General features: G+C 47.3%; 1 protein-coding gene across 1 annotated transcript in view; it reads right to left on the bottom strand.

The window, feature by feature from the left end:
- Positions 1-21,708, bottom strand: part of LOC138247178 (killer cell lectin-like receptor subfamily B member 1B allele A) — a 344,850-nt gene that overhangs the window by 222,817 nt on the left and 100,325 nt on the right. The window contains exon 3 of the mRNA XM_069201923.1: positions 16,641-16,739. Within this exon, the coding sequence (XP_069058024.1) occupies positions 16,641-16,739 (99 nt within the window). The remainder of the gene's footprint in view (positions 1-16,640; positions 16,740-21,708) is intronic.

Raw genomic sequence — 21,708 nt, 5'->3', positions numbered from 1 at the left:
CATCTCTGAAATCAGAAGGGAAAGTCACAACTCAGTTACCATACACTGGGTGAAAAGGACAGACAGTAGAGAGGTAGTAGTGTTTAAGTATATGTAATAAGCGGGTGTGTATTCTTACCTGTGTGTCATTGGAAATACAGCTGTATTACTGTGTTCCTGTTGTCTATGTCGTCTTCTTCGGCTTCCTCGGCTTCACTCTCCACAGGCTCCACAGCTGCTACAACACCACCATCTGGACCATCCTCCTGCAGAAAAGGCACCTGTCGTCGCAAAGCCAGGTTGAGAAGCATACAGCAGGCCACGATGATCTGGCACACCTTCTTTGGTGAGTAGAATAGGGATCCACCTGTCATATGGAGGCAGCGGAACCTGGCCTTCAGGAGGCCGAAGGTCCGCTCGATCACCCTCCTAGTTCGCCCATGGGCCTCATTGTACCGTTCCTCTGCCCTTGTCCTGGGATTCCTCACTGGGGTCAGTAGCCATGGCAGGTTGGGGTAACCAGAGTCACCAATTAGCCACAACCGGTGCCTCTGGAGTTGACCCATCACGTAAGGGATGCTGCTATTCCGCATGATGTACGCATCATGCACTGAGCCAGGGAACTTGGCATTAACATGGGAGATGTACTGGTCTGCCAAACACACCATCTGCACATTCATCGAATGATAACTCTTCCTGTTTCTGTACACCTGTTCACTCCTGTGGGGGCGGACCAAAGCCACATGGGTCCCATCAATGGCACCTATGATGTTGGGGATATGTCCAAGGGCACAGAAGTCACCCTTCACTGTAGGCAAATCCCCCACCTCAGGGAAAACGATGTAGCTTCGCATGTGTTTCAGCAGGGCAGACAACACTCTGGAAAACACCTTGGAAAACATAGGCTGGGACATCCCTGATGATATGGCCACTGTTGTTTGAAATGACCCATTTGCTAGGAAATGGAGCACTGACAGCACCTGCACTTGAGGGGGGGATCCCTGTGGGTTGGCGGATTGCTGACATCAGGTCTGGCTCCAGCTGGGCACACAGTTCATGAATAGTGGCACGGTCAAGCCTGTATGTCAGTATGACATGTCTTTCCTCCATTGCCGACAGGTCCACCAGCGGTCTGTACACCGGAGGATGCCTCCATCTCCTTGCATGTCCCAGCGGACGGTGACTATGAAGGACAACAGCGAGCACAGAGTCAATCAACCCACAGGTACGTAACCACAGCTTGCACAGAACACGATTCTCAATCCATTGAATGGTTTGTATGAGTGTTGATGCAAGGCCTAGGTATGTGTGACGCAGTAAAAAGTAAGCCATGTGGGCCTCTGAAACGGCGGCTGCCTGACCTGTAAGGTGCGACAATGGGATGTGAGGTAAATGCGCAGGTGTTGCACACCGTGGCGGTAGGCGGTCGAAGACCGCGGCGCAAAGCAGCATTGGTTAACATTGAACCCTATGGGTCTCAGGAGCCAATGACGATGTGCGCCGGCGGTCGCGGTACGCACTGCCGCGGGCGTGACCGCCATTTTCTATCTGCTTGATCACTCGATACCTGATCTTCGACAGGAGAGGACCTACACTGCAAGTGCTGCTGTGACCTCGGTCTGGAAGAGACAATGGTTCATGCGACTGGGGAAAGGGCCCCTGCCTTCACTGTGGAGGAGTTGGATAAACTTGTGGATGGGGTCCTCCCCCAGTACGCGCTACTCTACGGTCCTCCAGACAAACAGGTAAATACACTGGGAGCATGCTTTATGGGCTATGCCTGTGTTGAGTGGGGTGGATTAAAGATGGGGGGGAGGGGAGCGATTGAGGCATGCATCAAACGACAGTGAGAGCATGTGCCACATGGCAAGGGTAGGGGTGGGGGGCCACTCACATTGAGGGTGCAGAAGGTGATGACTATTCTTCTCCCCCTGTACATTTCATATAGGTCAGCGCCCACCAGAAGATCTGATATTTGGCGTGCCATCGCCAAGGACATCCGGACCCTGGGGGTCCACCACAGACGGGGCACCCACTGCTGGAAGAGATGGGAGGACCTCCACCGCTGGAGCAGGAAGACGGCGGAGGCTCAGCTGGGGATGGCCTCCCAACGTGGGAGGGGTGCCAGTCGGACTTTGAGCCCCCTGATGTCCCGGATCCTGGCGGTGGCCTACCCCGATTTGGATGGGCGCGTGAGGACATCACAGCAGACACAAGGGGGTGAGTACACTCTCATTCTGCTGACTTTGCGCGCAGTGGAGGTGTCTGGGTGGGGGAGGAGGGCTGTGGGTATCCCTAGGCCAGGGCGATTTCTGTAGGCTAGGCCCCTCCGTAAGGCATGGCCCTGTGCCCCCGCCCCCCACCTCAGTAGGGTGCCAAGTACAGCTATTCATGGCCCTGTGTCATCTATGTGTGCAGATGTCGTTCATAGGCTTGTAGGCCATGTCCCACGGATTGAGTAGTCGACCCCAAGTGCGCGGCGTAGTGCAGTGGGCTTCTGTGTCTGTCCTGTCCGCCAATAGTGTCGCCAATGCATGCACTCAACATGTCTTTATTCTCCCCCCCCACTTTTTGTGGTCTTCCTGTTCATGTGTGCATTAGCATCATCAGGCGGAGGAGAAGTGGCATCAGAGCACGAGGGAGCTGCATCCCACATGGCCATGGAGGGCCCCGCAACGGACTCCGAATTCACCAGTGGGACGGAGGGCGAGGCGAGCTCCACAGCGGGGACTCGGGCAGACATCAGTGACACCGACTCGTCCTCTGAAGGGAGCTCGCTTGTGGTGGCGGCAACATCTGTGCCCCCCGCAACAACAGGTACAGCCGCCACCCACCGCACCAGCACCGCCCTCCCAGCAGCCCCTCAGCGTTTGGCCCGTGCCCGCTCACCCAGGAAGGTGGGCATCTCCTTCGCCCCAGGCACCTCAGGCCCTGCCCCTGTCACCCCTGCTGCCCTCAGTGAGGAGGTCATTGACCTCCTGAGGACGCTCACTGTTGGGCAGTCTACCATTTTGAATGCCATCCAGGGTGTAGAAAGGGAGGTGCACCAGAGTAATGCATACCTGGAGGGCATTCATTCTGGTCAGGCGGCCCTTCAGTGATCGTTCCAGACTCTGGCCTCGGCACTGATGGCAGCCATTGTCCCTGTCTCTAGCCTCCCCCCTCCAACTTCCTCCACCCATACCCTATCACCTGTACCTCTGCCTATCCCAGACATACCATCAGACCAGCCTGCACACACCTTAACACCCAAGGGAAGCTCAGCCAGACATAAGCACCACACATCACACAGGCACTCACACAAGCAACATCCACATACAGACATACCAACACCCACTGCCTCCACTGTGTCCCCCTCCTCCTCGTCTCCCTCCTCCCTCCCTGTCACGTCTCCACTCACACCTGCATGCACAACATCTTCAGCCACTACGTCCCTCAGCAGCACACACACCAGAACCCCCCGCACACGCGCAGTCACCACCCCCACTGCCATTTACACGTCCCCTGTGTCCTCTCCCAGTGTGTCTGTGACCCCCTCTTCCAAGATACACAAACGCAGGCAGCCACCCACCAAACAGCCATCCACCTCACGATAGCCTCCAGCCCAAGCACCTGCACCCAAAGCCACCAGACTTACAACTCCTACAACCACAACCTCTTCCTCCACTCCCATACCCACTACATCTACCCGTCCCACTGCTCCAAAAAAGCTTTTCCTATCTAAACTCAACCTCTTTCCACCAACTCCCCCACCCCGTCCATGTCATAGGACTACAGTCAGCACCTCAGCCACGACAAAACCGGCCCCTGTCATCACAGTCTGCCATGACAGTGGAGTGCCCCACCCTCCAGGCCAGCCAGTTTGGTGCGAAGCCAAGGCACGGGCAGCCCACCCCCGGAGAAACATCCCAAGATAGGCAGTGGCCGGCGCGAGAGGGTGAAAACACCAGGGACTAAAACCCCTACCAGGACTCTGGCAGGCAGTGTAGAGACAGCTGGCACACCGCCCAAGGTGGGGAAGGGCCACAGGCGATCAGGGAAGGCTGGGAAGGGCAGCACGCCCGACAAGACCGCCATCAGCCCAGCTGGCCAGGAGGGCCCCGCAAGCCCCATCCCAGGTGGGCAGGAGGCCACCAACAGCCCCAGCACAGCTGCACAGGAGGGCCCCGCCAGCCACAGGACAGATGGGCAGGAGGGCCCCACCAGCCACAGGACAGATGGGCAGGAGAGCCCCGCCAGCCACAGGACAGGAGGCAAATGACCTCCCCGCCATGGCCGTAACCGCTGAACTGGGCCCTTCATCTCAAGCACCGCTGCACTGGGCACCGCCGTCTCAAGCACTGCTACACTGGGCACCGCCGTCTCAAGCACCGCTACACTGGGCACCGCCGTCTCAAGCACCGCTGCACTGGGCCCTTCGTCTCAAGCACCGCTGCACTGGGCCCTTCATCTCAAGCACCGCTGAACTGGGCACCGCCGTCTCAAGCACCGCTGCACTGGGCCCTTCATCTCAAGCACCGCTGCACTGGGTACCGCCGTCTCAAGCACCGCTGAACTGGGCACCGCTGTCTCAAGCACCGCTGAACTGGGCCCTTCATCTCAAGCACCGCTGAACTGGGCCCTTCATCTCAAGCACCGCTGCACTGGCCACTCCATCGCAGGCACCGCTGGCCCACGAGCGGCAGGGGCTGGCCCGCATCTGTGTCGGGCAGGGCTGAACGAGGCACTCTGGGCACCAGGCCCCCTCCAGAACCAGTGGAGACTGTTATCCACTTGTGAGAATGTGGCTTTGCACTCCCCAGGATTGAGCAGTGGGCAGCCCACCCACTGTCTGGACTTGTGAGACTGTGGCTTTGCACTCCCCAGGATTGAGCAGTGGGCAGCCCACCCACTGTCTGGACTTGTGAGACTGTGGCTTTGCACTCCCCAGGATTGAACAGTGGCCATGGAGGCCCCTCGTGGATCTGGCGTCGTGCACTCATCTGGCTGAGGTGCCCCCCTTCCCTTTCCCCTGAGGTGCCTATAGTTTTGCTATCTGAAGCACCTGTAGTGTTCTCTCCGTTGGAGTCAGGTATCCTGTGTGGGTTTTGCCCATGTGATTTGGGACCAGTGGTCCACGGACAATGCCTGCTACAATGCTCGGACTTGTACATTTCTGTATATAAGAGTTTTTGATGTATATACATTTTTTTGGCAGTATTGCAATATATTTCAATGTTTAGAATCATTTCCTTTTGTCTTTGCATTCTTCCGGGGGGTTTGCGGGGGTAACTGTGATGTATTGCTATGCATTGATGTGTGTGTTGTAGTGGGTGATGGTGGGGGTGGGTGTGTCGCGTATGTGTGTCCCCGTAATTTTTTCCCTCCACCCTCCCCTGTGTCGTAGGTGCAGTACTCACCGTTGTCTTCTGCGCCGGCATTCGTGCTCCTGGTAGAGGAGCAGGAAGACTGTCGCTGGGAGTATGTGGAGTTCGGGTTCCATGCTGTCCGGATTCCTTGTGGTGTGTATGGAGGTGAGCGTTTTCCCTTTGAAATGGCTGTTTCCGCCGTGTTTTTATCGGCGGGGCTACCGCCCCGGAAAAGGTGGCGGATTGGTAGGTTGTGATACTGTGGGCGGTACATTGACTCCCGCCTATCTGTTGGCGGGGACCGTCGTGCTGTTTGTTTGTACCGCCGTGGCGGGCGGTGTGTTAATGTGGCTGTCTCTGTTGGCGGTTTCCACCAGGGCCGGAATTCCATTTTTTTTTCCGCCAGCCTGTTGGCAGTTTTGCCGCCGCTTTAACACCGACCGCCAGGGTTGGAATGACCACCAATGTGTTTCTGTCTGTATTTATTTTTTAAAGGCAGAAAAATACAGAAAAATTGATTCTTGTGAGTAACTCCCCATACTGTCCTTCATGAATTCCAGGCCAACAGTAGGGCAGATACAAGAGTGAGGAGTTAAGAAACAGGATGGGATTTCCTTAAATACAAGCATATGTTTGCAGTTATTTGCATATAACGCTCCTATTTATCTGTGGATGTAGTGTTTTGTCATGTTTGGCTGTATAGTTTGCTAAAATGCAACAGGCATCAATGTAAGAGAGTATGCTTATCAGGTAAATAAATGTGAAAACATTACGTTTTACGACTCCTTTTATCCTCAAAACAAAATAAATATGGATAAATACAAATAAGTTGGGCAAAAAATAAATATGGATAAATACAAACGGAAATGTAAAAAAAAATATATCATAAGACCGGGAGCCCTACTTTTAGCGCTCAACAAGTCTTTCTATTTGGGGCTGATAAGCTGCAGTGCGGATTTGTTTGATCCCTGCTTGTTGTTTTGGACACAAAGCAGGTCCCCTGGTCTGTGAAGATCTCTTTAGGGAACGCCACCCTCGAAAATACATTGATCGTAGCCTTAGCTGTATCAATGGTGTTGGGTTGTCATAGCGCCATGGCCTCAGGGAAGTGAGTGGCATTGTCCACCAGGACCAACACATACTGACAATCAGTGCACAAAGGAAGTTGGGCCTTATAATGTCCATACCTACTCTTGAAAAGGGCTCTTTTATGACCGGTAAAGGCATAAGGAGAACGTTATAAAGATAAAAACCACTGTTTTTTTACATATAGGGCACTCTCAGCAATATCTTATGACTTGTTGATAAATCCCTGGCCAGTAAAACTTATCTGGTATGCCCTTTTCAGTCTTCTCGTTGCTAAAGTGACCTACCCCCACAAAGATAACTGTGTGCATAAAACAAGGCTTTTTCCCGTAAAGGGGTGGGTGCCAATTGTTGTTGGGGCTGGGTTTTCCCTCCCTTTCTATATAACAGTCTCTCTTGAAGGAAAAACTGGGGACCTATATAATCAGGATCTTCCTGACAATCATCAGTATTCCAGGCTTCCCTCAGTGTGGGGTCTTCTCATTGGGATGAGTGGAAATTCTGATCTGTCTCCCAGATGTTCTTCTCTGTGACTACTGGTAGAACTGTTTTAGATGCTTTCTTTTCTTCCCGTTTCTTTCTTTTGATATTCCTTCATTTAGACAGTGGCCTGTCCTGGTCTTCTGCTTGGGAAAAGGGTGCGGTTTCCCAGCTATCTCCCACCTTCCAGTTTCTTGAACAAGGGTTTCTTAATGGGGATAGTTGTTCCCCACTATTAATGGCTCTAGCAATTTTGCTGTAAGACCCACTTTGAGGGGTACTGCAGGATCAGTCTGATGTTGGATTTGTACTTCCGTCACTGGATATCTCTTGCTATCTTCATGTATATTTGGTTATTTACAGATCCCGGTGGTATGGGTTATTCCCCTTGCTAGGATCTGAGGCTGCATCTCGCTCTGAAGACACCCAGTGTAGACAAGGGCAGTAACAGGTTCACCGTTAATGGACAGTTGACAATGGTAAGGGGGTTTCTTGGAGGAGGGAGTGCAATACAAGGAACAAACTATTCCTATTTCCATAGGTTTTTCTTTATGGACGCAGAACCGGGCAATGTGTCCATAGCCTCCACACCTGAAACATTGTAGACCTGACAGGGAAGGTCTGTGCACTGGTAGAGGCATCACTGTCACAGGCTCAGACTTCTTAACCAAAGGGCTTTTGTGGGGTTTTACAGCCCCCCTCCTGGTAGTCTCCAGTGAGGTTCCTCCCGCACTTTCTGAAACTCCTGAACCCCACTAAAAGCACTCACTATCTCAACTGCTTTCTCAAGGGTCAAATGGGCGTGTTGGTGGACCCACTTCTGAATGGGGGGGTGGAGAGAGGTAAGATATTGGTACACATATATTTTCTCCATAATATCATCCTTTAAAGTGGTGAGAGTTTTGAGTCACCAATCTGTCATGTCCCTGACACAGTAATGCAAAGCTTGGGGCGTTTCCTGTGAACTTTCTTTGGTGTAGTCTCACACGGTAGGTTTCTTCATCCACCCACAACCGCTCTAGGATGCTCTTCTTAATGTTTGCATAGTAAGTGGTTCCCAAATGATTAGTAGCCTGATAAGTGGCTTGAGAAACACCCGACAAAAAAGGGCCTAAGTATTGTTCCCACCTGTCCGCTGACCAGGCCTCAGCTTGAGCCATCCACTCAGAATTGTTAACAACAAATTCTGAATCCTCTCCTGACACATACTTCTGTAACGTCGTGGAGGGTAAGGCTGTGTGGCCCCTTTGTTGTCCCAAAATGTTGACAAGCTTACCAATGGTGGTGTCCTGTTACTGGGAGTGGCCTGTCAAGGCCTTATAGATGGTCTCTCTGTCCTCTGCTGCTACGGTGAGGAACTTCTCCATTGCCTCCTCTAATTTCTTGTGACTCTCCACCATCCTGTGGAACACAACCTCCAGATCTCCAGATCCCACTCCTCACAACACCTGTGGGAGGTATGGGTGGATATGTAAACACAAACGGGGGCTGGATAGGATTCAGAATTGTGATGCTTATTAAAGTTGTTGATGTAAAGAGACAATCCGATTAGGGCAGTTGATGTTGTTTCTATTAATAATAGTCTTTCTTCTTTTGGTTTCACAGGGTCTTCTGACCAGATACCATCACCCCGGATTCTCAAGAAAAGAGAAATAGCGGTAAGTATGCAAACCAGTTAATTATCTATACTTATCCGTCACCACACCCATTGTGTGCTCTCTAGGGTCGTGTGGGATTCTTTCCCATGAGGCCAATCAGAAACCATCATGCATATTAAAATAATCAGGGGAGGGGAAAGACAAGAAACAAATGAATGTTTCGGAGTAATGTTCTCCTTCCTTTGACCACTCTCCGCTGTCACTCTTATTTCAAGGGTCACAAGGCTTCCAGTATCTGCCCTGTTAACTTTGCTGGGTATTTAGGTGCTATCCTCATTTTAGGGAGCTGGTCTAAAAACATGAACTCCAGCCCAGTGGTTTTTAGGACAAAATAGTGCTCAACATAGAGCAAAAAAGAAACTATAAGGCCAAAGTGCCAACGCAATATCTTTAGTGCCTGTAACCCACAGCATGACCATCCCACCTCCCCAAACAAACACAATCCCTTCCCTTAAAGCCTCATCCACTCTCCAGCATCCTCCAGGGGAGTGTACCGCTCTTAGCTCCACAGGTTAGGCGCTTCGTCAGGGCTGGTTGTCCCGCCTGGCTCATCAGCTTCCAACTGGTCTTCTCCAGTTTGCATCTTGCTGCTTGGCTCGTCTCTCCCCGCGCTCTTCTCCGGGTGGCCGTGATGTCCTTTTCTCCTCCCTTTCTTTCTTGTGATTGGTCCCAATTCTCTGTGATCCTGTCCTGTGGTCCAAGAATACGGTAGTCCTTTGTTAGTGTTTGTTGTTATTTGGTGCTTCCTGTTTTAATCTTTTCTCTCTTTCTATTGCAGGAGTTTCTGTGGAATTGTGAATCCAAATTTGGTAAGTAGATAGGGTGGGGGGTTTTCCTGATGAAAATCGACCTTTGGCATCTTGCAAGAGAGGGCAGTATCTCTGTGTGTCCCTGCCACCGAGTGAGAGGGAAGACCAACATCAAGCCCTGCAAGGGGGTCCAGAGAGAGAGTGCCCCAAGTGTCCCATTAGTAAGTGTGTGGAATGGGCAGCACTGGTATGGCCACACCATCCAATGATGTGTTGTCAGTCGTCGGAAGGAAGCCTCCAATGGGGGGTCCCATTGTATAGCAAGAAGCATCAATCAATGAGTACTCGGTTTCGAGGTGGTCTCTTGTCCGTCCTTGCCAACAGAGTGCCGAGCTATGTGTCTCAAGCATCCAACAGAGGTACCACTTCTTGTCGCAAAGGGAGTGAACACCACAGTTGTCTGTCTCAGCAGATGCCCATTTCAGATCTTTCAACCAGAGTGACAGTGAGGGTACCACCGAAGACTTCTAGGCCATTGCTATGCAGCGCTTTAGAAGGATGAACACCAAGTCAACAGATTTAGTAGCATGTTTAGTCCTGCGTGTACGAGCTATCAGGCCAAACTGGAGTGGAGGTGATCAAACTGTAAGAGACGGCCCATAGTATCACAGAGGGTCTGGATAGCTTCTCTTCAATATCGCTCAACTTCCGGGCAGACCCACAACCTATCATAAAAGTCAACCTCTAAGCAGGGGCATCGGGGGCATTTTGGGGTTATTCCCAGAAAGATGCAATGGAGTTACATAGGGGTAAGATATGCTGATGCACATATCTTAACTGGGTGTATTTCAGTCGAGAATTCCTAGAGACACCCTGGAACATGGGACCTCTGCCTGTCCCTAAATTCCTGTCCAGAAGACAGACGCCACTTATCCCACATAACATAGAGGTTCGGATTGTGAGGTTCCAATAACCTGTTGTATAATAGTGTTACTGCGTGCTTGCCCATACCATGCTCAAAGAATAATTGTAACACATAAGAAGTGGTGGGTTTGTTATGCTCTGACCCCACGCAGCCACAGTGGCTTCCATCAGGACACTGTAAATCAAAAACCAGCCCTCATGAATGTAGTAGTGCCCTCTGATGTCCTGGAAGGACATCAGGAGTTTATTCTCATGCAGGCTGCCCGCTACAAGGATGCCCACCTTTGTCCAAGGGCCTATATTGTAACGGACAACAACCTCCCCAAACGCAGAAAGCACACACAGTGCCAGAGTTGCCGTGGAGTCACATACTTGTCCTAACGAAGTTTGGTTACTTTGACGAGACGTCCCATCCTCAGGGGGTCTCGCCGAGGGTCCATAAGCCAGTCTACGGTGAAGTGGCCTTCCACATCTCAGACAATGAATGTATGAATGAATGAATGCTTGGGAGTAGGGGCCGTCGCAAGCCATTGCATGGTACATTGTAACTGTGAAGCAGCATAACGCAGCTCATGGAGAGGAGCTCCCAGACTTACCTTCTCCAGTGGGCAAACAACTTTTGTAAAGCCACACTTTTCCTCTTGGTACCCTAAATCAAGGCAGAGAGTTCCCAGAAAAAGCATTGAGGGTGGAAGAAAGACAGTGCTGAAAAATGATAAAGCAGCCGCGCATTGTTAGCATTTTCGCAATTGAAACTCTACCCATTCGGAAGAGCGGTAAGGAGTTCCAGAACATCAAAGAGCAATGCACCCTCGACAAGACCTTTCTCAGGTTACCTTCAATCAGATCCCGCTCAGCATGATAGACATTCACCCCCGAAGTAGCAGAAAGTGTTGCATTGCCAGAGCAGCCTCCAGAAACATGGTCCCTTTAGCATAAACTAAGAGAGTCTGTGCAAGACAAAGAGGCAGGACTTAATCCAGTTTAATCTGAAGGCAGAAGCCCTGCAGAAGTCATCCAGCATCTCCATTGCCTGGGGCAAGTCTCTGTGCAGGTCATAGAGACAAATTACTGTGTCATCTGCATAGAGCAAGATTGCCTGCCAAGAGTCACCTCTCTGTATAGCACATTGGGGACTCCTCTTTTGGAACGGTCCTGCCAATGGTTCCAGTGCCAAAGCAAATACAACCGGAGAGAGCCGGCATCCTATCTGATCTGCCCCTGCTCAGAGGTTTCGTTGCCTGTGCGCATCCTTGCAACTGGCCCCATATGCAGGAGATCTACCTACCTCAATATCTCTGGACCCTTCCGCATACATCATAGCATGCAACCAGATAAGGCCAGCCCAGGTTGTCACAGGCTTTATCACTATCTAACGAGAGTGCCACACATGGAGGCGCCTCAGGGGTGAATTCATCCACTAGGCAAAACAAACATCGGTGATTGAGGAACGTGCTTCTCCTGGGGACGAAACCATTCTGGTCATGGGGGACCAATGTAGCGACATATGGTTATAGCTGATTTGCTATTACCTTTGCAAGGACCTTCCAGTTTGTTTTCAGCCGGGAGAGGAGTCAATAGTACAATAGCTGATAGGTCCCTATCTGGTTTGAGATGGACTACAATCAATGCCTCTCTCTTGGATGCAGTAAGGGTGCCATTATCCTTGGCTAATTGAAAGAGGTGAAGTAGCTTCGGAGTGACAGTAGCCCGGTAAACTGAATAAAATTTTACAGGGAGCCCATCAGTCCCTGGGGTTCTATTGCGCACCATCTGGGCTTTTGCCAGGTAAACCTCATCAGGAGATAACGACTCATCAAGGGCATGGAATTAGAGGGGGTTCAGGCAAGGGATTGGTAAATTGTCCAGCAAAGCCAACAAATCGAGCTCCTAAACCCCATCATAATCCCGAAAAAGGAATCTATAATAATCAGAAAAGGCTACATTGATGTCCAGCGGTGCAGTAAGTACGTCGCCTGTGGAGGACCTAATTGCTTTTAGCTTGGTCTATCAACCTTCAAGTGCAACAACCATGGTAGGATACGCCCCGCTTTGTCACCCTTTGCATGCTGTTTGATACATAGGGGGCCATTATGATCCCGGGTGGTTCAGACCGCCATGCCGGCGGCAGGTGAAAAGACCGCCACTGGAATGGCGTTCTGAACCGCCATATAAAGAATACAGGGAGGGCCGCCTATGGCAGCCCTCCTCCACCGCCAGGCTGCTGCCAACAGGCAGCCTGATGGTGAAGGGAATCATTGTCTGACAGGGTAGCGCTGCCTCTCGGATAATGATCCCTTCTGGCACCAGCCTCCCTGGCAGGGTCCCCCACCAGGGAAAGGCTGGCGGAAGGGGTGCCCTGGGGCCCCCCTGGTGGCCCCTGCACTGCCCATGCACTTAGCATGGGCAGTGTAGGGGCCCCTGTGCAGTTCCCCATCCCGCAGGTCACTGCCCGATTTACGGGCAGTGATCTGCGCGACGGATGCAGCTGCACCCGCTGCACAGAGGCATTGACGCCGGATCCATGTGGAGCCGCAGGCAATGTCCCGGCCATGCATTCTGCTGGGTCGGCGGGCGGAAACAATGTTTCCGCTCGTTGGCCCCGCAGAATGTTCTCTATGCGGTTGGCGGGGTCCCAGTGGGGCTGGCAGTCAGTGAAATGACCGCCAGCATGAATACGGCGGTTAACATCACCATGATCATAATGAGGGCCATAGTCTTCATAATCTAGCTTCCAAAAGTCTGTTTACTAATGCCCTGTATTCTGTCCTGAGAGTGGTAAGTTCATCAAACTGACACCTACCCTCTCCTGCCCGAATCTCTCCCTTACGTAAACCAGTTTCTGTGGCTACTAACTCCCACTGTAATGCCAGTTTCACATCTTATTCATTCATAATACAGACACCCCATGTCACCAACTTAAAGGCATCCCACTCCACCCATCTGTCAGTTGCAGTGCCCTTGTTGAACTCAAAGTACCGGAGAACATGGGTGCTCATATGTCCCCGAAACACGTTATCCAGGAGTGCCTGAATATGCCGCTTCCACATGGGGATAAAATTCCACCTCCTACCCCAGTGCAACATTGGGATTGTGGTCCGACAATGTATGGCCCAAGTATTCAGCAGATCGGATGAGTAGTGGCATAGTAGGGTTGCAGAGTAAAAGGTCAATTCTCATGTGACCGTGAAGGCCTGGGAAAAGCGGCTATTTAGTTGAAGAGCCGCGCCACCACTGGTTGGGGCAAAGCCCTGGGGGGAAGGTGATCTACCAGGGACCTCTGGGTGCAGTCCACTGAGAAAAAATTGGACCGCTTTCCATCGAGCACAGTATTAAGCAGCTAGTCCTCAGGAAAAAGGTCCATGTTGGGTCCTATGCTCCCTCCGGGAGCCCCACTATGGGGATGTTATTTTGCCTTAAGCAATTCTCAGCCTTGCTGCGAAGCAGTGTCACCTCTGTCTGGAGAGCCTTTATTTTGGATTGCAATCTCTACCACTGAGGGGGCACAGGCCAGTGTGTACAGATTCATTGGGCTCCAACCTATATCTCAGTTTGGCCTTATCGGCCCTAAGAAGGCTCTTCTCAGTGATCAAGGCATCCAATTTAGGGTCCAATGTAGCCTTGATGTCCCTAATGGCCTCTCACAACTCACCAAACCTGTCCTCAGATGACGGCATGCCAGAGGGTGTAGTGGTGGCTACAGCTATCCAAGTCATGACATATGTCGGGGGTGTGAGGCCCCCATGCCCTTAGGCCACCCCTCAGACAGTGCTGTTTAACAATGGCTATGGAGGTAGATGCCGGTGTTCAGTGCAATGCAAGCTAGTAAGGTGTCCAAGCAAGGAGAAGTGCCCCGGTCTCACTCGAAGTGGGGCCAGCAAGAAACCTCTAAGCCTATCACATGACAGTGCCCCAGGCAGTACTCATCCCCTGGGAAGGGTGGGGTGCAGAAAAGGTAGCAGTCTGTAGAGGCCTATCGAGGCATCCCTCAGCCTGGTCTCCCATGCATGACACCAGTGGAAACTCAAATGTGCCCACCAAGGCAATCGTATCCCACCCAGTCACGAAGGGCATATGTCCTCTCCTGCAAGGGGGGAGATGCAAGTTGGCAGGCTGGCACATTGACATTGGGCCCTAGTACAGTGTTGGCCTGATAGCACAGTGCCAACTGCCTGGAGCAGGTGCAGGAGGGCCCCTGAAGTCTCCACATGCTGTTCACTAACACTTGTGGTGCAGGGGCCCAAAGTGGATTGTTCCTACACCTGCGCAGTAAAGAGAACAACGCCTTTTCCCACCTCTGCACATCCATCCAGGGGGCTCACCCTACTGTTCAGCGGGGTTGAGGGATCACGTGAGGCCCTAGCTGGGGCCTAGTAGAAGATGCCGCTGCACCCTCAGTGAAATCTGGCAGTCACCAATGCTCACTGCTGCAGCCCTGTCCCGGCTGCGTGGAAACCTCCAGGGTGACAACCGAAACGTTCTAGAGGGGGTCGCTGGTCTCCAGAATAAAGTCGGTGGAGCGAGCCACGCAGAGCTCCTCACCATGCATCCATCCCAGCTGCCATCTTGGCCACGCCCCCAAGCTGAGTTTATTACTAAAAAATTAAAAGTACTACATATTTATTATTAATTATACAATATTTTTATAAACTTACTGTAACATTAATTTTGTATTAAAGTATAATTACATTACTTTTAATTCTATACATCACTTTTAATAATTAATGCATAATAAAAATATGTTTTACTGTAGGTGGGAATGTATTTTTTAAATTAGACTTCAAAACTTTTTTGTAATTTAATATAGTTAAATTCATAAACATTTTATTTTAAAAAGTTACTAGTGCACTGGCATTTTTCTTCTGTTCTACATTTGAAAATAATATATCATAATATTGTATGTTAATATTTAACATAACAATCTTTTTACTATTTTTTTTCAAGTTAATCAAGCTTTTTACATTTTCCATATACTTTACCATAGGGCAGAGTTTCCCAGACTATGGGTATCAAACCCCATCCCGATTTTTGGTCAGTCAGAAAACTCCAAGCAATAATTAAAGATGCCTTTCCTATCAAATTCTGCATTTATCTTGTCACATTTGCTACACTTCAAAGGCAGAGGTCAAGTATCAGGCTATGGCATCTGATAAATTGTCCCTTATATTTTTAACATGGAGATTTGTGTTTACAGTCTCCTATCACCTTGCAATCAGTGAAAGAAAAGTAAAGTACGTTATGTAACAATCTTGCTGGGGACCAGGCAGTGTGAATGTAAAGGCTGTAACCCAATTTCCAAACATTATCATTTGTGTGCAATATAGTTTTATCAGAACAATATGGTGTGTCTGTGCAAATTTAGTGGCTATTTCAATGGAAAATGTGATGCCCCTAAATGACAATGGACTACCACATGATGCTTTAGTTACAATAAATAATCAACCACCTCATGTCCAATAAAGCTAGGGGGGGTTGCAAAAGTTTGCTGTTCAAAAACGTTTTGGAAGCACTGCCATAGGGAGACTCTGGTGTTGGGAGGGTGAGCTGTGTATAATAAAATACAAAGAAAAGTAAAAAAGAAAAAGTTAGTAAAAGTATTTGTATGTTAAATATTGATGTAAACTAAATTAATATATATTTTAAATGTAGAACAAAAGACAAAATGCTACAGCACTATGAACATAATTTTAACATATATAAATAATTAATTTAAATACAATACATACAATTATTTTTCTGAAGTATGAATTATAAAATTAATTTACAGAAAAGTGAATCAATTGTTTAGTTATATATTTTAATGAAAATGTTACATTAATTTGTAAATTCAAAAAAGGTTGCAACAATATTGTATAATAATTAAGTAATAAATATGTACAATTTTTAGATATTTTTTAATATTACATTACATTTATTTATCTTTGTAAATATTTTAAACAATGTCATTTAATTTCAAATTACCCTAATTCTATTCTATTCTATGTGAGGGTGTTGCAGTGAAATGCATGACAATGGGTGGTGCTGGACTTCATACTGATTCTTTCCTCGCAGTAGTAACTTTTTCAGGGGGTGGAGACACCTAAGTCTATACTTTTGAGTAACTTTACAGTCAGATATTTTGAATATTCATGAGTAGTAAATGTAATCAAAAGGGTAAAGAGTAAAGTACATGTGTAAATTACTTACAAGTGCAAGTTGCCTTTGTAGATAGCACTGTTTTTTGCTTCTATTCCTAGCTCTTGGTTAAGAATATAGTTATTTGTTAGCCAGTGCTTAAGATGTATGCAACAAAATTGTTCATGGTTTGAAACCCGAAGTATTGGATTTAAATCCACAGAAACAACACTTTATTAGACCTTCTATCAAAGCCGCTCATGTGCAAAATTTTTACATTTTTTTACAAGTTCAGTACTTACCCCAAACACCACAGCCTACAAAAGCCAGGACCGCAATTATATTCAGTGTTCCACTGATCCATAGGGTACGTCTGTGCCAATGGGGACACTGGGAATCAGCTGTGAAGTTCAAAGTTTGAGAAAGTAAGGGTATATCATTAATGAATTAAATACATTAAAGAACAATCTTAGGTTGTTACTTAGGTTGTACAACTAAGGTGCCATGTTAGTAGAAACTGAAAATGACAGAGGAGGAGCCTCTGATTGACCATATCCCATCTGTAGCTACATGCTACTGTAATTAAGGTCAGAGGGAGTTTTGAGCACCCTCTCAAGTATTGACAGGTGTGGCCCAAGGACCAAAAGGCAGAAGATCATAAAAGAAGGCTTCGTCCTCTCTCATCAATGGCCAGCAAAGCCCATTATGTGGCAATGAGAACATTGCACAGAATGACTCTAACTTGGTGTTTGTAAGGCTCTCACACTCACTATGCTACTCACAAGAAATGTTGAATGGGATTCATGGAGGTGATGCATGCCACCCCTTTACCATATTATAGCTTGCTCCACTTATGAAAGCAGAGGCAATAGATCCACTCAGTTTCTTGGGAGGGTTAGGAATGTTAAGAGCTGTTGTTAACTGTCTGTGTAGTTGACACTGAAACAGACCCAGGTGTCTAAAATTTCCAGTGTGAACACTGGAGGTTAGAGTCCCCCTAAAATACATTGATACCAATAGAGCCATCTGTATTGTGCACCTACATCAAATCAAGGGGTCAGTCGACATTGTTGAAGCAGCTAAGGACTGTACCACTGCATTAATATGGTTTACTAAAATTCTGAAGAAAATATGTATGGTTGCAGGTTCCTTACAATTGAACTGCAAAGAGACATATGGTCAGCCCAGAGGGAAAGTCATAACAAGGCTGGCGGGGAGATCGCCACTACAGTGGCAGCCACCCTATCGGGAGTTTAGCAGATGGGTTTTCCCATCCGCCAAACTTGTAATCAGGGCCTAAATGTATCACAACTAAAGAATCATCCTTGGCTAAGAAAGCGAAACATTTTCTCTTTCAGCATCCTCAGTACGGCAATGGTCCATCCATCCCTGTCCAAGACAGAAGTTACTGCAGTCAGCTGGATGGGTGGTAATTAAAAGGAAATACACATATTCATCTATTGGATCAACATAAAATTGCAGAACGCTTTTAGAATACAACACTATATCCAGTATTAGTCAGACCTCTTAAGACCATAGCAGTTACTCTACTGCAGTAGAGCAAATATTTCAAGGAGCTGTATTGAAAATATTGAAAAAACTCTTCTTAACCCACTCCGGATCAGAGGTTTTTTAATACTCTTAAGACATATTGAAGGTATTTAGTGCTAGCCATCCCACCGAGGACCATCTATTTTCTAACATCAACTTACATGCATCTACCTTTCTTTTCAAATTGTAAAGACACTTTTGCATCCTTTAAAAATTATTTGATAACTCCCATCATTTTCATACAGAACTTAGGGCTTCATTTAGCGCTTGGTGGTCCAATTTAATGAAAAACAACAAAGTGATGAATGTAATGCTTGAATTATTCTCAGCCACTGGCAATTGCTCGGGATTGTATCCAAATCCTCATTTGTCCCCCACCATGCCACCTGAGTTTGGACCCAGCAATGTGCGAATTAGTCTTGAACCTACTCCTCAGGAGATCAGTCCAGCACGAACTGGCAGGCCAAGTCCTGAAGAAACCAGAACACAACCTATACTGATTTGTGGCAGAAGCTCTGCTACCAACTCACTCTAAATAAAGCAATTAGTCAGCAACAAATTGATGACATTTCAACCATCGCCTGCAATATTGTGGGAGTGCAAAATTCACTGGCAACGAAGGGGAAGTTATGGAACAGTTACCTTGATCACTAATGGAAACATGCCATACACCCCCATTCTTAAGACCTGGTTTTCTCACCTTTGAAAAGAGAATTCCAAGTTGCCTTGGATAATATTATGTAACAGAAGGCAACTATAAATCAGAATGTGGTTAAACACTTTGTCAAATTCTAGAAAAAAATACACTTCATGGAGTGCTCTGTGTAGTTTGCTAGATACAATGTTACAATAAAAATCTCCTGACTTTGAAACTTCTGGGTGAGCCTAGTGCAAAGATAAGAGGAAATATAGTCAAGCAGAAGAAAGTCCACTATAAGATTTGCTTTGTGTTTGTGCCTGTGTCCGTTTTTTTATTACATGGACATCGCAGACAAACTAGTCCATCTTAACTCAGAAAGTAGGAAGATTCAAGGAGAACAATTTGCTTCCACGATTTCTCAACTGCATTCAGAAAAGTACATTGATTAAAGCTGTGGGTAAAGCCGGATTTTAGGGGCTCAACCAAAGCCTCTGAAAGATCACAATTGATCTCTTCAGTGACAGCTGCGTAAGGGTGAAACTGTCGAATGGCAGAGGGCTGTAACCAAAGATTAACACCCAGAAGGGACTAAAATAGAGCAGTATTTTGGTCCTGCTATTATTTAGCTTATACATTTGAGATCTTGCAACGGTGCTTGAAAATGATGGGGGTGACACACCCAAACTAGCCAACATCAAAATCAAATGTATGGCATATGCCGATGATTTAGTTATTCTTTCCACCACACAGTGTCGACTTCAAGAGCAACTGACCAGGGGATATTCCTATAACATGGATAATGATTTACAGGTCAATATTAAAAAAAAAAAAAGTTATGTCATTTGGATGTCAAAAGCCTAAATATAGCTGGTCTATTGGTCTGGACAAAATTGAGCATGTTTCAAATTCTACATAGTTAGGGGGTTATTACTGACAAATTAAATTGGAAAGCTCATTTGACACATTTGCGTCAGAAAGTGGCAGCAACAACAGGATCAATAAAAAGCTTAGCATTAAAATATGTGATGCAATGGGTCCAATTTTAATGGTGGCTAACACTAAATGGGTTCCAGCTCTTGGCTTGTTACTTCCACCTCCGCACACATATAATTAATAAAGCAGAAACAGTGTTTCTAAATAGAATCCGGAAGATTTTTAATTTACGGAAAGCAACACTACAAAGCCTAACAAGACTGGAATTTTGAATCATGTTAGTTAAATCTCTAACTACAGTTAATCACATCACTTATTTTTGTACAGCCTTGGGGTAGATAATAAAACCATAAGATTTCATGTTAGTACAGAGCTGTCAATTCCCTACAGTGAACCATATTAAGGATATTCTAGCTAAACACAACCTGTCTACCCTGAATGAGCTGTACGAAATGACTAAAGTTACATGGAAACTTCTGTGAAGACAGGAAATTAGAAACTCCAGTTGCCTCATAGATATCGAGGGCAACAAAATATAACAATGCAGTGGGTCTCGCGTTTGCTCGAGTTAGAGCTATTAGCACTGTAAACTCATAACATGACTTTTCCTACCACGTAAATTGAAAATGAAAAGTAAAACAGTTGACATAAGTGAGCCGATTCAAAGCGCCATGGCCACCATGAGCACGAGGGAGAGACACAAAAGGAAAAAAGAAGTTTGCTTGCAGTCAAACGTATCGGCAAACGTGCAATTATCCATGTAACAAGGTCATTGGCCAAGGGGACAAACGTAAAGCATTTACCAATGATAACAAAGGATTTTTGAAAGGCAAGCCCATGAATGAGTGATAGTGTTGGGCGTGCGGTGGGAGAACTGCAAGCTTGACCTAAAAAACGAGAACATTAAGAGGCAATGAGGCAAATCCATAAATATGGGAACTGTCATGGCTGCAGAATCACATACTTTCAGTGGCCCTGCATGTAGTTCATGCTACAGATAGAACTATCCCTCCTCACTGTCCTGCTAGTGTTGCCTGTATGCCAGAAGTACCCTCTGATACTGCAACAAGTGAGCTGTATAAAGGATGATCCCCTGTTGTATATCGCATTCCCTCTACTGTACAAGACTCCCCTGTTTTACAGCTGGTTTGGTCCTTATAATAACCTGAAAACCAGTGAGTGCTAAGTCCTGTATATTAGTGTATATAGCTGAGGGTGTTCTCTGCCTAGATTTGTAGATGGAGCATATGCACTTGCATTTCAGTCTGCCTGTAGCAGGAAGCTGTTCTTCACACTGTAACCTCTTACTAAGGCCCATATCTACATCAAACTCCTATGTTTTACCCTTTATGCAATTCTCAAGCACGGTGTTCTGGTACACTTCTCTTTACTGTTGGTAGTGTGCCTTCTGAGCACCTGTAATGGGTCACTAGTGAAGATGCTACTCATTCTTTTCTACCTGTGGGAGGTGTTCACAGTATTTTCCCTGAACTACATTTGGCTGACCTTGGACAGAGTTTTTCAAACCAGACACACAAGTTCATAACCTTGAGTGCTAGCCGGACCTCCTGACCAAAATGACCAGTAGCATACCTGGCTAGGAGCCTAATATTTGCAGCAATGGTGTATTATTTCTGTTGCTCCTTCTGAATCGAATCCTGCAGGCCTCTGTGGCACTGTTTTTTGAAGAGTGCGTTTGTACCTATAGAAATCCGTACAGTGGCAATCCTTTAAAACGCTGTTTTTTCAGATTAATGTGTGTATATTCGAGAGGCATCATACCAACACAAAGTAAAAGTTTGAATGAAAGATTTGTTTTTGTATTTTTATAAAATGTGTTTTTGCTAAAGACATTTTCATATATCATATAAGTCCAAATTTTATAGTATCCTGCTTCGAGGAACGGCATATCTGCTCCAAAGTCCCCCTTGATCCAACAACCTATCACCCCCTCCCCAAAACACATGAACGGTTGCTTTTCTAATCAAGTACAGCGTAGTTGAGCAGAGCCCCCGCAATTTTCTCTGAGTATCTTAAATGGGAACACCTTGACGTATAATAAAATAAGTCGGAATATGAACAATATTGCATCCTCAACTCATTCAGTTACAGGAAGAGGCCCTTAGGTTAGAGCCTATTGCGACACAATACACAATCAATGTGGAGAAGTCCACCGATGGTCCAGGGTGGTCTTCCAAAACGCATCAAAATGAGCTCTACCTCTCGACAAATTATAAGTAGATTAC

The sequence above is a fragment of the Pleurodeles waltl genome, chromosome 7 (assembly GCF_031143425.1).
Source record: "Pleurodeles waltl isolate 20211129_DDA chromosome 7, aPleWal1.hap1.20221129, whole genome shotgun sequence".
Lineage (NCBI taxonomy): Eukaryota > Metazoa > Chordata > Amphibia > Caudata > Salamandridae > Pleurodeles > Pleurodeles waltl.
Note: the sequence above shows the minus strand (reverse complement) of the source record. Positions and strands in the feature narration are given on the sequence as shown.